Below are 16843 nucleotides of genomic sequence, written 5' to 3' on the forward strand. Positions count from 1 at the left end.
GAAGAAGCAAGGAACATCGCCGTGGGGCATGAGTTTGGTTTTCGGAGTGGAAAAAAATTTTTATATTTAAACAAACATGGAATTTATGGAGACTATAATGTAAACTACCCAAAAGTTTTAGGATGAAGCAGGGGCTTAAAAGAAAGTGTCCACTTTCAGAAATTCTCCTAGGTGATGCCTCAGGCTTTGGGGGAGGATGGTCAGGAGAGGAGGGTTCCATGCAGAGAAGAACCAGCCTAGGCCCTATATTAGTCCCTATGTCGGAGACTGCATGCCATGCCCTAATCCTTGTTCCCACTGAGCATCAAGCAAAGCTGTTGTCATTCTCATTGTACCCACAGGACACTGAGGTTCAGAGAAGGAATAGTCACAAGGAGTTCATGCAGAGGTCAGATGTGATCCTAGGTTTCCTCTTTGCCCCTAGCTAAAGGTTATATTCTTTTTTTTAAATTATTTATTTATTTGAGAGAGAGAGAGAGAGTGCACGTGCACGTGAGTGGGAGGGGCAGAGGGGGAGGGACAAAGAATCTGAAGCAGACTCTGCACTGAGCATGGAGCCCGATGCGGGGCTGGATCCCACAACCGTGAGATCATGACAGGAGCCAAAACCGAGAGTTGGATGCTCAAACGCCTGAGCCACCCTGGTGGCTGGAAGGCCAGGAAGAACTGGCATGTCTTAACTCATAAAGGGGTACAATTTGCACTTGATGGCTGGTTAGAAATTATAATTGTTTTGTGAATGACTTTTTCTGTTGGTAACAGATTCCACAGGGATTTTAAGAATATTCAGGGACCCAAAGAGGACACCATGGCATCTAGATGTGAACTCCCAAGCCCAGATGTCTGTTGGCTTTTGAATGACTTTTGATGCCTGGCCAGAGACAGTCTATGAGCCAAGAAATTCAGCTATATGTAAGGATCCAGTCTGCCAATGCCAGACACTTGGTTGGGGGGGGACAGTGAGAGATGGGGTACAACCCCAGCCCAAGGAGCTTTGGTTGGAAAAATGATTCTTAATCCTGCCTGCAGATTGGAATCACCTGGAGAGTTTTAGAAACTATACCCTTGGGGGCTTGGGGGATGGGAAAGCAGTACCCAAATCAATTAAATAAGAACTTCTGATAAGATATTAAGCTCAGCCAAGGTTGAGGTGCCCTTTGACAGAGGGCAGGAGATGAGCCCAGCCCTAAGTCCAGAGCCAGAGCAGAGGCCCCCTGTCCAGCTGGCTGGAGTGAGGGGGTTGGGGAGGCAGCCAATAAGGCCGGAGCTGGGCCTGAGCTACAACAGGACACTTGGGCTATCTGGGCCACCCGTTGCAGGAGCTGGTTCTTTCCAGGGGGATGGTGGACGTTGCTTTAGGATGTGTCTGGTGGTTATCACAGGACTGGTTCAGTGAGTTGAGGCCGAGACTTGGCCAGTGTAGGGGGTGTGTGGGGTACCTGGAGGCCGCCAGGAGGGGACTCCGACTAGAGCCTGCCACCACGCCCTGCCTGCTGATCCTTCAGGGCCGGTTTTGCTGCCAAGGTGTAGTGAGTTCGAGGATGTGGGGGGCTGAGCGAGCAAATAGGTATGACCACGAGGTGGCAGCAGCACACAAGAAGCTTGATGTGGGGGGTGGGGGCGTCCCTCCCAGGATGAGACCTTCCAGAGGCCTCCACCCAGAAAAGGAAGAGAGCATAGGAACTCCTGGGGGACAGGAGGTCAGCACATAGGCTTAAGTGCCTGGGGGAGGTCACTCAGCAGCACCTCCAGGCCGACAGTTCTGAAGGGCAGCAGAGGCTTGGGGTCTTCAGAGCCCCAGGATTTACCTCATCCGTGGCTAGCAGATGGTGGGTAAAGTTCCGTGGGTTACGCAAAGCAAGCAAGCTCTAAATGGGGCAAAATCTGCTTATCTGGGCTCTAAGTAAAATAAGAGGGTGTGTAAAATTTTGTGTTTTTTGTCACTGGGGTTCTGAGCAAACCAGTCCCAGCCTACTGTCCTGCCAATACTTTAGCCCAGCTAAGGCTTGCGGGGGTGGGGGGGGTGTCTTTTTAAAAAGATTTATTTATTTATTTGAGGGAGAGAGAGAGCCAAGTGGGAGGGGCAGAGGGAGAGGGAGAGAGAGAATCAAGCAGACTCTGAGCTGACCTCGAACCCTGACGCGGGGCTCGATCCTACGACCCAGAGAGATCGTGACCTGAGCTGAAACCAAGAGCCGGAAGCTCAACCAATTGTGCCACCCAGGCGCCCCAAGTGGTGTCTTTAAATGAACTTCTGTGAGGGGAGCTTCCTTCCTGGTCCCTCGGTTTTGCTGTGTCCCCAGAGTCCGGAATTCTGGGAGAATCTCCGCTCACCACCACCAGGTCCAGCCCTGCCTGAGATAATGTTTCCAGAGAGGTGCAACAGGCCTCTTCTTGGGGGTTTCCCTCACTCTCTGGCCCGATGCAAGGCCTGTCTTATTTAGGAAATGACAATAAGCTCAAGTGAATTGTGGTTTGAACTAGGAAATTCCTGGAGAGTTACACAAGTGTGAAAGGGAATCCCTTCCCCGGAGAAGCCTGCTCTGAGCTCGGATTCCTGTGGGATGTTGTCTCTAGAGCACTAGAAGTACCATCTGGTTCTGTTCCCTCTTGACTCTCAAAATCTTCCCTCCCCCATCCTCAGGAAGGTGGGTAGGATGCAGGATGGAGTCACGGAGCTAGAAGGAGGGGGCTTGCAGGTCATTTCCTGGCCCCCACTTGCCTCAATTCACACACCAGGTCCTGTGACTGGCAGTCCCAGCACACCCCCAGGTCATGATCTGCACATCCCTAATCACAGTTGCAGAGGGCCCTGAGGACTCTTGTCCATGTCAGATGTCTACGCCTGAAACTTATGGGCAAACTCACCCTCAACAAAGAACACAGATCCCTCTTCTATCCCAGCTAGAGGTTTGAGGATTGTATTTCCTTTTCTAGAAAAGGGGGAGGCGGACAAAATAGCCGGCCCAAGCCCAAAATGTATTTTCCGGAGCAACTCGCGCCGCTAAACGTGCTCTCTGTGCAAAGCACGAGGCTCGGGGCACTCCCAGCCCTCTGCGTGGCACACTCTGCCAACGGCCACCGCACTGCGGCGTATCCCCCGCTAGCAGGACAACCTTGCCGTTGCCCTCACTGCTGTAAGGCCCTCCGAGGCTGAAGACTGCTGGCCTTGATAATGGCAGTGCGGCAGGAAGATTATTTGGGGCAACATGCCCTGCAGAGTAGCCAAGAGGGGATGTCAGATGAGAAACACTGGTCTTTATGACATCTTGCTCCTCTCTGGGAAGCAGCGAGAAGGCTGACATTGTGGAGCCCATTTTGCAGAGGAAGAAAGGGGGGCACAGAAAGGTTAAGCAAGCATTTCTTTTGAGGCAGGCAGCAAGGGGCTGCTCTAAAATCCTGCTGCAAAGCCCAGTGCACCTGCTCCCCTGGTTTGCCCCGCTTCCTTTCTGAACCTGCGCTCACAGGGTGGAGACAAGAGTAGGGGTGCGACCACCCGGCCCAGGCTTCCGAGGGAACTGATTTTAAGGCTGATCCAGGGCCTGGCTGTCACCCCAGCCACAGCGTCCAGCCGGGAAGGTGGTGCCATCACTCCTCTTTGCTACTTCCAGGCATAAAGAGATCCCCCTCACCGAACCTTTCCTGGGTTTCTGACTCCACCTGGCACCTGCTGTCAGTCTTCGTGGAAAGAGGCATTTCCAGAAGGCTGACCCAATGCCTGATCAATCAGCATAATCCCAGCACTCTACCTTTTAAGAAAGTCATTCTGCACATTTCTTCCCGTTCTTCTCTGCTCGCAGGCATACTTTTACCTAGGTGTGATCTTATTTCATGGCATCAGGTTTTTGAGAGAAGTAGAAAACAACTTGGTTTGCTTGAGAACAAATTTATAATCCATTTAGTTCTATCAACTCAGATGAAGTACTTCCTCATTATCTCCTAAGAAAAATGTTTGTATTTCCCGACATTGTAGGCTTCACATTTTGGAAAAGATTTGGAATTCTTAGGGATGGCGTTATAACCGCCAGTTTCGACTACACGTAGCTGCATTACTGTTGGACTATCATTAGGCCAGGCCAAAATATCTGGCCAAGCCAGACATAGTTCATTTGTTCCCAGAAAATTCTGCCAATTGTTAACACTGTGTTCACTTACAAGTGTCTGTAAGTGCCGTATGATGTCTTAGCATTGCACTTTGTCACTTCGTGTGGCCAGAGAAATTTCTAGATACCTGAGACCTCCTCTTCCGTGGCCTGAAAAATGTTTAACATTTTCAAGGAAATAGTTCTAAAACATGCCATGCTCTTCTGTCTTAGTAACACGGGTATACTGAAGATAATTTAACCTTTTCCTGATGACTTCAAATCACATATTGAACTAAATTATTACGTCTGCTGTCCTCCCAGGCCAGTGGCTGTGCGCCCCTGCAGTAAATGGTCCCCGTCGGCTGTGCTTTTAAGTTTGTAGCCTAGTTCGAGAATTTCCTCTTCCCTCAGCACGTGCTACAGGTATAACTCTACTTTGTAAGGTTTTTTTTGTGCTGTGTACCAGGGACCCAGATAACTAAACATTTGACAATTTTCTCTGAAATGGGCTTTGAACGATGGGCCAAGGGTCTCATAAAATGAGTCAGCTTTGTGAGAGTTCTTGACAGAACTTCAGTTTTAAAGCTGTTGAGGTAAGTGAGAGCATCGAGTATGTATTACAATTCAAAAGGGGTGCTAACAAGGGACTCAAGGCTGGAAAGTCTGTAAGCAGAATAATCTACATGTCTAAAATGAGATTTTCATAAAAATTTTATTTTGCATTTTTAAATAATTCAATGCATTGGCAGTATAGTTAATGCCTCTATGAGAGAAAACCAACGCACCAGCTCAGCCAATATCATTTTTACAGAGACATCATGTTGGAAAACAACAAAACTACATTAGAATGTTTATACACAGAGTTACTGTACTGAGAACAAAGCACCAACAAAACGCTTGTGCGCCACACATTTGAAATGCAAAAGCCACACAGGCAGATACAGTTTTATATATAAAGCACATGAAACCAGTTTTAGCAACCAGATACCATTTCATTCATTGCTTGAGGTTAAGGACAGTTACCTTGGTCTATACAGAACATCTGAATTTACTGAAATTCTGACGAGACGGGCATGCTTATGAACAGTGACAGTCGGTGAGTCTGCAATGAGTATGACCATTATTGGAGATCTGCACTCAAGAAAAGTGGTTCAAAAGACTCATTGGATCATGGTAAAACAAAGGGGGCACTTTATGAATTATCCGTCACATTTTAACGGCCACCTGGGCTGCCACTGGTGTGGAAAAGGGTCTCCCACTAGGGGCAGGGCCTCAGGAACTTTTCTTCTCAGGATCCAGGCCAGGCTATTTCTGGCAGTTCTCCTTGTCCACTGACGTGGAGGGAGCCCAGGCCAGGACACTGACCCCAGGGATTTGAGCTGCAGCTTGGGGGCAAGCTCGGTCCAACCCGGAGGGCTCCACTCAACTCATGTTGCTGCAGCTGAGGTGGCCTCCATCTTCCCTCCCATGCATCTTGACCTATGGTTTTCTCTGGAAACTCGGTTGGATTGGAACAGAGCCTCTTCCCTCACAAAGGCCAGTGAATCCATGTAGTTGAACCATAATGTTATGATAAAAGCTCCCAAGAGGAAAGGAGTTTTCATTTCAAATCCCTGCCTTCCTACAGCAACGTAGCCATGGTCTCCTGGAACTGTAAAAGAATGTTTTTCAAGAAGGGAAAGCTAAAATCCCGTGAAGGACATGGCAAGCCCGACATGTCGCACATGCGCACACACACGTACACACACACACAGACGACATGTCACAATGGTCCCGGGTCATGGTGTTGACCAGCACCCCCCCACAACAAAGCTTATGATGACACTTGAATTCCCATTTGTATACTGGTTACTCAATACATATTTTCCATGACACTTAAATATACAAAGTTTCTGTTTACAATATGCATGAAAATGTCTTCTCTTTTGAACAAGGGAAAGGTTTATAGAGTCACATCTTCATTTACAACATGTTGGGATTATCTTTCTGGTTCTTATATACAGGCTAATGGGAATGCTAGGAAATACTTCACATGAGCACACGAGACGTGAACGTGCCTCCGAGATACAAAGCAAACACACACACTGTAGACCAGGCGGACACCCCTGGTAACTCTCAGGGGTATTTTTCAAGCCTCAGTCAAGTGACTTACTGGAAAAACAGGTGGAGTCGTTTGTTAAACTGCATCAGGTCTCAGAGGAGATTCTAAAAATGCCCCACTGCAAGAAGTACCTCTGTCTTATCATTTGTCGATGTGGGGCATGGAAGGGCCCAATGAACACAGAGTGTTCCTCTTTGAAAACCCATCAAGGTTTGTTTAGATTTCGATTTCATTCCTGGCCTACAGACCAGTCTCATGCAGATTTACCAAAGACTCCAGATTTCAATAGTTAAATGGAGAGAGACAGAGAGAAAGAGAAGAGAGAGAGAGAGAGAGAGAGACGAGAACAGAGAAAAACAGTACAATCAAAATATTTCTTCAGTCAGTAATAATAAACAGCTTCAAAATAATAAAAGAAAAGGAGAAATGAAAAAAAAAAGAAAAAGATGAACCTAAAAAAAATTCTTGACTGAAGCATTCTGGGAAATTTCTAGAACAGAAATTTGTTCTTCATATTTATAATGGTTACAGCAACATCTGAAGATGTTTGCCATTGCCAGGCCTCCAACTAAAGTTCATTGAAAATTCCTGATGTAAACTGTCTCATCTGCCTGCAACCACTCCACTTGCTCCAAAATTATGCCGTAAAGGTCAAAACACTGCTCCACAAAGTTATACAATTGGACAAATGGATTCAACAGACTAATATTTCTAATATCATGGTTTCATAATACTGCATGCCTTTCCAGGTGGCATGTTTTAAATTAGAACACATCTATTTTTATTAATCTGTTATGTCTTAAAAGCATGAACTAGTACAATTCAGAAGCTCACATTTAACTCAACTATTCATTTGTTTAGAGAGAGAAAGCGCCTGAGCAGGAAAGCGAAAGCCAGAGCCAAAGCAAGCGAGTGACAGTGGGGAGAGAGAGAGAGAGAGAGAGAGAGAGAGAGAGAGAGAGATAGAAACAGGTCACAAAAACCACAACCACAACCACCACCACAAAACCAGAAAAGAAACCAGACTTTTCTTTGGAGGATCTGAAAGACATGTCACTCAACTAACCAAGTGTGCCAAGGGGAAGAATTCTAGGTATCTTCGGATCCCAAGGAGCATTATGAGCATGGTATTGATACTGGGCTCACTTTAGATATATTAATTTTATCTGAAGACAACACGACATCAAACAATCTCCAGAAGCACTACGCCGATGAACATAGGAATAAAAACAGCAATTTGTAGAATTAAATAAATGTGAGGGATTTCATCTCAGACATTTCTCTTTCTAAAATACCCCGAGTCTCGAATCATCCAGGAAGAAAACTATTTGACAAATTGTCTTGAGACAGAATTGATCTCATTTGTAATATTTGTGGGTGAATATGATTGATTAGTGAGGATGGTTTTGAAATAGGCAATCACCAGATGATGATGAACATCTTTCTCGCTCTCTGTATCCATGCAAACTGGTCCATTGCCTACGGGGACTCTGAGTCTCTGTGTGAGTGAAATGTCAATTAGACCAGCCCCAGATGTTACCATTCTCCAGCGGGACAAACGTTGCCCGAATACCATGAGGAGACAGAAGACCCCCTGCCACCCTGTTATTGTACTGGCCACAGAAGGAACCACAGGGGCAAAGAGAGAAAGGCCAGAAAGAAAGAGTAGGACATGGGTCTCCTCCAGGGCTAACATTCGACCACGGGCACGGGCTCAGACAGAACATAGAAATGTTTAAAGAATAATAGGATTGTAGGGCAAGTTCTTCAACCTTTCCAGACACAGACCTCTTATTAACTGCAGAAGATGCACAGGACCAGGAGAATGGGTCCTTTGAGACTTTCTATTCTACCCTCAGGATGATTTATAATGAGGAGGCCCAAGAAAAAAAAAGTTGTGCACGCGCGTACGTGTGTGTGTGTGTGTGTGTTTAATGAAAACCTCACTCTCTTAAAAGAGGTTTATGCCTTCTTGTTAGTGACCCTGGTTTTCTTTATATTGAGTAGAAAAGGGAATTATTTTGGTTTGGATGATCATTTCTGAGTATTAGTCATGTAATTGATACGGGAGACATCCTGGTTTGAATTCAGAGCTAGGACAGTAAGTAGACACTTTTAACTAAAAACACATGTTAAACACGTAACTTCGATCTCTAATAACTAAAGTAAAAATCTTCTGAACAACAAGAGGGAGGTGGGAGAAATACTGAGTTTCCATATTACGAGAAAACAACACAATGCATTTTTGGATTGTGCTAGTCTCCATAGAGGCCCTAATGTTTCCTAACTACACAGAGGTTGTCATCAGAAGGATGAAGAATAAATAATTTATCCAAGTTACATTTACAAGTTAGAAATTCCAGTTGGACATTTACAAAATAATGACAAAAGAACACTTACTGATCCTATTTTCAACCAACCATATAGGTTTTCCAAGGGCTGATCTCACTGCTGTTTTTCCTTTGAGATGTAATGACCCCCCCCCACCCCCATTTGTCTATGCTTTGGTCTCAAGAGGCCATTCTTCTTAGCTCTCTCCTGCTTAAAATCCATACCTCTTGGGCCGTATCACAAACTACCTACATTCACAGAGGACCAATTCACATTTGAAAGGGTTGAAACAGCTTGTCACACAAGTGTATGCGTGTGTGCATGGCTGTGTGTTTGCACGCGTGCGTCCACATGAACATAAATGTGAAATCAGAACCCTCTTTGGAAGGCTGCATTCAGTAGTGTGTTGGAGCTGTCTTGCCCGGACTCCCAACTTTGCGTGCATCTCTTCCCAACTCTGCGATCTGTGACATCGTAGTGGCTCGAGACCAGCCACGGTGGGGATATTTACACTACAGAAATTGGCAAACCCTACAAGTAAGTCAGGTGCTTTCTGTTCTCAGAGGGCTGGCTGTTAAACATTTTACCAGTACACCACTGGTTGCATGCCAGGCTGACCGAAGGAGAAGCTAGCTCTCCATCTGGCCAACGCGGCACCAACTCAGCCTGTTTGGGGGTTTCTCCAATTCTGCCTCCTGCCCGGAGCCCCTCCGCCACCGAGTTCAAAGAAGGCCGGAGCATCTGGGATGCATTTGGCTACCGCTGTCACCCCCTGGGCTCTCCTCTCAGATACTTCTCCTATTTGGTAGCCACATGAGTGGTGCGGGCCAAAACCAAATAGGTAAAGCGTTTACAGTTCTTATTAAGCTCCGGATATGGCAGCTGGCTTCCTGCTGCCGAGGCTGGAGAACAATGAGTCCCTCAGTAGGAACAAGCTATCCCCGGCTGAAAGCATCCACTGTGGCATTCCTCAGGAGGTTTCCCCCAACTGGTCTGCACGCTGCCGCCGCTCACCACCAAGTGCTGGGGGCCACTGGGTTTGCCACCACAGCATCCTGCCAGGTGCCTGGTAGCAGGCTTCCTTTGCTTCCCCCGTCCCTCCTCAAAGTCTAGTACAAAGTAAAGAGCCAACAAAATCGAGGTCACTGGCAAAAGAGTTTGAAATTTTGAATGATTTTTATTAAACACCATTAGTCTACACTGCACAGTTAATGAAACAGCAAAGCTCCAATCTCTTAGAAGAACGATGATTGATCATGGATCGGAAAAGCAGTTCGGTGTCCCCTAACCCAATGTGAGCCTGATGAATGATTCATTAACATCTCATGTCAGAAGCAGAAAGGGGCAAGAACTGCAGCCTGGCCTGGAAGGACTTCCCTACCCTCCACCCCCCCACCCCACCCCCCCTCCGCCCTCCCCACAATGCAATTCTGAGTCGATGGATTACGGAGGAAAATGTGATGCTCTTGGTAAAGAGGGCTTCTAGATTTGCGAGGAGGAGAATGGAAAGGGAATTACTTTTTCTTTCCCTGAAAATATCAGATGGTAGGATTAACGTCTGAGACCAGCCTATCCGATTAGCCTCCTGCCAGGGTAAATGCCAATTATCAATACACAGATGCCATCTCTGCTGTTGGAGTTTGCTAACACCAAAGAGAAAATGAATCAGGGTTTAATTATGAGAATAAGGCTGTGCGGGTGGAAATGACAAACAACAACAACAACAACAACGACAACCATAACGACGAAGAGGAGTTTAGTCTGCCAGTTGCATAACCGAGCAGTGACAACTGGCTCAATAGTTTTCCCCCCACAGAATTGAATCTGGGGGCACTGAATCAACCCATTCATTTGATATTGTGTAGCTACACTGTCTCGCCACACAGTTTCTCAATGGGGATAGTGATGCTTCTCTAAGCAAGGAGTTCATTGCCTTACTGAGTAGTCCTACCCAGCGATCCAGTTTGGTTCTCGCACCTGCCAACTCACGCAGGTGAATGTTATCATGTCTGTTGAGAAGTACGTGAGGGGGGAGCCCTCACAGCTCAATTGATTCTGCCTTCAAAAATGCTTTCCAACTTCATACTCCAACTTCAACCTCCAGGATGCAAATTTGAATAAAACTAACTCCGAATCAGACAGCTTTGGGAAAGATACGCCAGAGCAAGTATCTTTCCAATGCATTTAGCGGTGCAATGTCCAAATGCAGATCCGGACATTTGGAAACTCAACAAAACACATTTTAGCCAATGGTTTCCAATTTAGCAACTTGGTTATTGACTGAAGATTTGGAACTTTTTATGTCAACCTCAAGTCTTTTAAAAGTTAGCAGCAGCTAATCTGCTTTTCCAATTATGTCACCCAAATATAAAACTACGAGTATTTTCCCAATGAGATTATTAAGTAATTAACAGTCTACAGGCTGGCTAACAACATGCTTACAGCTAAATTCTACCCCGAGGACCACACTAGTATACTCTTTTCCAAATTAATCCTACCTACCAAACTCAGACAGTAATATGACAAAACCACTAAAAAATCCAAAGTTAATTAAAAATACAAAGCCAAGCCAACATCCTCACACGAACTTGTCAAACTCCCTGTGGTTGGAGCTTGGGTGACAAAGGAAGGCATAGTGGTGGCCCTACCTGGGTCACGTAGCAGGGCCGAGATCCTTCTGTGTCAGGTGGAGCTTCCCATTACTCTGCCCATTCCCCTACCTCCGTGTGCTCATTGAGATGTGTCTCACCAAGCCTCTGTCAAGGTCTCCAGGCAGGATCTCTCCCTGCCATCCACATGTCCTACATCCCTCCCACAAACTGGTACACTGAAGAGATTTACTTGACAAAATATCTCAATCCCTCACATAAGCCACACACCTACGACACACATCACCATTCACAATGTGATGGCTACAGTGCCTAGAAAACAGCAACAATCCTTCATCGTGAAACCAAAGACCGTCTCATCTCCAGGGATAGGAAGGCCATTCCTCCTCCAGGTTTAATTGGTTTCTAAGCTGCTTTACAAATGGGTCTGCTAAATAATCAGGTGGTGATCCTGGGCTCAACTGTCAGATTGGATCATCGTGTTGCTGATTTGGTGTTGCTGTATCGTCAGCCACCCGAGGTGACACCAGGCAGCGGGATTCTCTGCTGCCTCCCTGTTGTATGGAAAGTAGATAAAAGGACTCGCTGAAACTAGAGCTACAGGTCTTTCATCCACGAGGCAAGATGCTGGTTTCTTTTTGGAAACTGCCCCTAGCATTCGAGTGTCTAGTTTCTGGAGACTGAATTTCAAGAAGAATCTACCCCTAAATCTGTGATGGTCTAGGATCGTGGTTTAGGTTGAACTTACAAGTCAAGCCAGTGGGCTTCATTATATAGTAATAGTCAGGCACTCTACCTGGTAAGCCATGGAAAAACGAACAGAGAACTTGAGTCACTGCAAAGCCATCAGCTTAATTTTTATATGTGACACCCACCTTGGATGTTTGGAGTCTTTCATGTTATCATTTTCCCCATTTAAGAGGCTCAGAGAAGATTCTCTCAGGTTTCATTTGTGTGCATGTCTGTATGTGTGTGTGTGTTGTTGCGGAGACCGCGAATGTAAAGCTCAACCACACTGGGAGCATAGAAAGTGGTGGGTTCAGCTGCTGGGATGCTCCCACCAGTCACCTGACAACATGGCCTCAGCCATTGGAGTACAACTTCCACAACCTTATTATAAAAGGGTCTTGAACTCAACGATGACCAGAGCGGAGCTTGAGTCTGGCTCTTTTGCAATTGGGAATGTATCTTAACCTTGACAATGAGAGTGCAGGGTGATCCCTTGCTGTTCCTATCACAGACTTGCATGACAGGCTTTAAGAATCATACAAGTTTGCACCTTTCATGTGCATATGTCTACTATTTATCTGGTCATCGCTCAGTGAACAGAAATCAATAAACTCAACAGATTCAAGGCGACGTGGAATTATACACCAGCAGGTAATTATAAAGAACTAATGTATGACTAGTGTTGACTACAGGTGGGGGATTCTTCTGGTGAGATGGAACACCAAAGATGATATTTACATGGTGATGTTTGGGGACATAAAATGAATGTGGAGGATCAGAAGGGGTGGGGATAATTACAAGTGATGTGGAAATGTCTCCAAATTAAGTGAGCTGTTACCAATCTTCAGGGCTCTTTCAAAGCACCCTAGGGTGAAGCATTACCCCAAGACTAATTTTTGTTAAAGGGCTAGCCACTACTTAGAGAGTTTGGAGTTTTCTCTGGAATGTTCATGGAAATGATTCATGCTAATATAGACTTTAATAACATCAGTGATTTCAGTATTTCAGTCAAAAGCTAATGAGCTCCAAAAAAGGTAAAGAAAGATCAAAGAGGAAGAGGAAGAGGAAGAGGAAGAAGAAGAAGAAGAAGAAGAAGAAGAAGAAGAAGAAGAAGAAGAAGAAGAAGAAAGAAGAAGAAGGAGAAGGAGAAGGAGAAGAAGAAGAAGAGGAGGGAGGAGGAGGAGGAGGAGGAAGAGGAGTAAGAAGAGGAGGAAGATGGGGAAGAGGAGGAGGAGGAGGAGGAGGAAGAGGAAGAGGAGGAGGAGGAGGAGGAGGAGGAGAAACACTGTGAACTAGAAAATGTGGATTATAATTGGAAGCGAACTGTATATTCTAACTCCTAGGTAGTGATAACTTGACTTTTGTTTCCAGAGATTTGAGCAGAATACAATAAAAATAACCTGCCAGTAATGGACCTGCCTACCAACTGCAAAGATGCAGAGGTATGAGCTCCTTGGACATTTCCAGACCTCTCCCCATCTCTCATCTCTAAAACCGGAGTGCAGTATTTTGGCACCTAGGGCGTGCACCCACTTAACTGCCCCTCAAAAGGAGAGCTTTACACAAAAGAGAATCCCAGGTGAGGATTTATGCTTCAGATCAGGGAGTTCAAAGATATTTAATGCCAGCCGATGTCTTAAAGTTGTCAAAATCAATGTTGCCACTTCATCTCATTAAAATTTTAAAAATAGGGCATCAGGGAAGGGATGTCAGCAAGAAAGTCCTCTGGTTGTCTGCCATAGTATTGTTTTAAGAGTGCCATTGCTATGCTTATTTGTTTTCTTAATACTCTTGATTTTATGATGTGGCTACAACATCTAACCAGTGGGTTTTGACAATGAAAATTCTCACCTGGAGACTGAGTCGTGGGAACCACAAAAGTTTAACAATGGATTCTGAAATACGTTCTTTTCTGGACATAAGAGTATAGTTTGGGGAATGGCTATTGCGGAAAATTTGAATCTTAGTAGGTCCTCTGTGTCTAAGTTCATATATATATATATATATATATATATATATATATATATATATAGACATATCGTTTCATTTCTCAGGAACCTGTTATCATCACAAGTACTTCCCATTCTTTGTTTTGGGTAGTGTGGACTTAAAACAATACTGTAGGGACTGTGTCATTGTATCAAGCACAAAAGGATGGTGGGATCTGAGAAATGCATATAAAATACTGAAAAATGACTAAGTAATAAAACATATACTGCTCTCAAGTTGTAGTGTCCACTTACAATGACTTCTGTTTTTCACAGATATCAAAAGAAGCATAAAAACAAACATAAGCAAAGAGAACTTTCCCAAATGAGTGGAGTTCCACCAGTGACCGTTGGTGCTCTGGTAGAGGTAGAGTGATGGGTGGCGATGCTGGAGATGGGGGCGCGCCCACTACAACAAATGGGCATCGATGCGCAGCCAACACAGTCCCTGGCGAACGTAGCGGACGAGATTGGTCATGCTGCTGTGCTGGGTCAGGGGCCCCATCAGTGTGTCCAGATCACCGAAGAATTCTGAAAATCAGAGCAGACCTTGGTCAGGCCTTTGAATATCATCACAGAAATACACGCCAGATGGCTTAAGCTGCCTTCACGCAACAACACAACTATGTGGACATTGGAAAAGTTTTCCCTGTTTCTTCATTCATTCAACAAAAATTTATAGACTGCGTGCTGGGGGACCGAAGCTCCGTATGTCTAGGAGGCACTATTATTTTAATCTTTGTGTAGCTCCAAAAATTCTGTGGCATAAATCATGTTTGTGTTACTGTGATTAATAAAACACAAATTCATTCAAATCTGTTGATTCATAGTAAGTGTTTTCAAATCACTATACATTCTCTCAGCGGATTCTACAAGAATATTATAACCCTGTGGAGGTTTGTGAGGTGTGTGCACACACACACATCACATTATATCTAAAAATGTGTTTGTCTATGTGTAACATTTATATATATTAAAATATACACATAAATTACATATATAAAATAAAATGTACTTGAATATATTTTAACAGTACATAGAGAATTTGTATTTTTAGATATTAAAAATTTATATTTAGAAAGAGGTCCATATACACAAAATGGTAGGGAGCCACGGTTGATAGGATATTGAGCTGTTTGCCATTGTATGTGTTACTGAATTGAAAGTATTCTCTTTTTCCTTTGTCTAAATGAACTGAGTTTACCGATTTTTCTCGGCACGATGCAGACATAGCCAGTGAACCTGGACAGCAATTATAGCCATCAGCATCTAACGCTAAATAAACGTCTAGAAGGCATCTGATTTCGGGTCTTATTACCAATTCCTTTAGGGAAGGGAAATGACCTGTCGCTAACAACTCCCTCCTCGCCTTGAAGGACACGGAAGGTAAGACTACCCGGGCTGATTCCCCTCCAGCTGATTTGGAGAAGGGGCCGGGCTGAGGCCACACTGCTAACCACTGGGGCTGGAGTTTGGGACGGTCTGCTTTGGAGTGGGGTGGGAGGTATGTGGAAAAGACTATCTGATGTCTAGAAAAGTATCTAGGCGTCCCCTTTTCATGTCTGCATTTATTTGTCTACCATTGTGTTGATCTTGGTTATGAGAGGGCTCTCGGGTATCCTCTTTGTCAGCTCCCGACAGAGGAGGCAGCCCCAGCCAGGAGGACGTCACGCCTGTTCTGGTTGGCGCGAGGAATGTGGCAGCGGAGGGGGTAGTGTGTGCTGAAGGCTACCTTGAAGTGGTTGGGATGCTCACCCACCTTCTTGGAAGGCGATTTGCATGCAGGGGCTCCACGCGCTTGATTGACCAGCAGATGGTATTTCACTAAACAATGCACTGATTCTTCACGTTATGTATAACATATGGGCTCCTTCTCTAGGTATCGACTTCATTTGATTATGTGATACTTTTAAACCTGTACTATGCAATAAAAGTAATTTCTGCTGATAAAGGAGTAAATTATTTTTGGCATCTGAAATACTTCCTTATATAACACAATATTAAGGGAAATGCTAAAGGACCTAGTCACTGCTGAGTGAACATGAGCCACACGTGAGCCAGGATGCTGTGCACTAGATACCCAGGTTGCCATTTTTTTTTTTTATTTTTAAATTTTTAATTTAATTTTTATTTTTTTTAAAGATTTTATTTATTTGAGAGAGAGAGCATGAGAGAGAGAGGGAGAGAGAACGAGCAGTGGGGAGGGGCAGAGGGAGAAGCAGGCTCCTCGCTGAGCAGGGAGCCCCATGTGGGACTCGATCCCAGGTCCCTGGGATCATGACCTGAGCTGAAGGCAGACGCTTAACCAACTGATCCACCTAGGTGCCCCCACCAAGTCACCATTTTAATAGCAGCTTTGAGTAAGCAGCTGGGGAGGTAGGGAAGAGGGCTTCTAGACCAAAGGCCAGGGGGCAGCATCACCCCCATTGGCCGATTTTAGCACCAGAGTCCTCTGCCAGAAGCCATCTGCAGCTGCACGGGTGGGCAGGCACGGAGCGGGGTGGGGGAGTGCAAGGACATGGTTGTCCCCAGTGGGATCCAGAGTAACAATCGAAAGGGAAGCTCCTCAGTTCCCCATCTCTATGTGGACAAGACAGATGGGGGAAGGCTCTCTGACTCTAAGCAGAGTGCAGAGCTGTTCTGATGGAGTATTAGGCGGGGAACTTAACAACTCCTGACATGCTGTGCTAAGGACAAGATTAGCTCCATTTCCCTTAATATCAGCACAGCCACCACATCGCTCCTGGAAAGTTCTGTGGTTAATTTTGAAGGAATTACTTTAGCAGATTTTGAAAATGGATGCAATTATGACAGAAATCCATAAATATTGAACCGCCCTCCAGTTACCAATACAAAATAAGAGAGAAGAGTAGAGGCAGACAAGCTAGGCAAGTCTTAAGATGCTTATGCTTTTACTTGCACTTCTAGAACTTTTGGATGGGCCTGGCCATCTGGGCCAGTTGTCTTTGGAATTTCAGAAGCTTAGAGAAGTAGAGAAGT

At 45.2% G+C, this 16843-nt stretch overlaps 1 protein-coding gene across 2 annotated transcripts in view; it reads right to left on the bottom strand.

The window, feature by feature from the left end:
- Positions 1 to 9933: 9933 nt before the first annotated feature.
- The window catches only part of AFF2 (ALF transcription elongation factor 2), a 449605-nt gene continuing 442695 nt past the window's right edge, over positions 9934 to 16843 (bottom strand). For both annotated transcript variants that reach the window (XM_078065010.1, XM_078065009.1), the window contains one exon: positions 9934 to 14374. In XM_078065010.1, the coding sequence (XP_077921136.1) occupies positions 14253 to 14374 (122 nt within the window). In that variant the 3' untranslated portion in view covers positions 9934 to 14252. The remainder of the gene's footprint in view (positions 14375 to 16843) is intronic.

This window comes from Halichoerus grypus, chromosome X (genome assembly GCF_964656455.1).
Source record: "Halichoerus grypus chromosome X, mHalGry1.hap1.1, whole genome shotgun sequence".
Lineage (NCBI taxonomy): Eukaryota > Metazoa > Chordata > Mammalia > Carnivora > Phocidae > Halichoerus > Halichoerus grypus.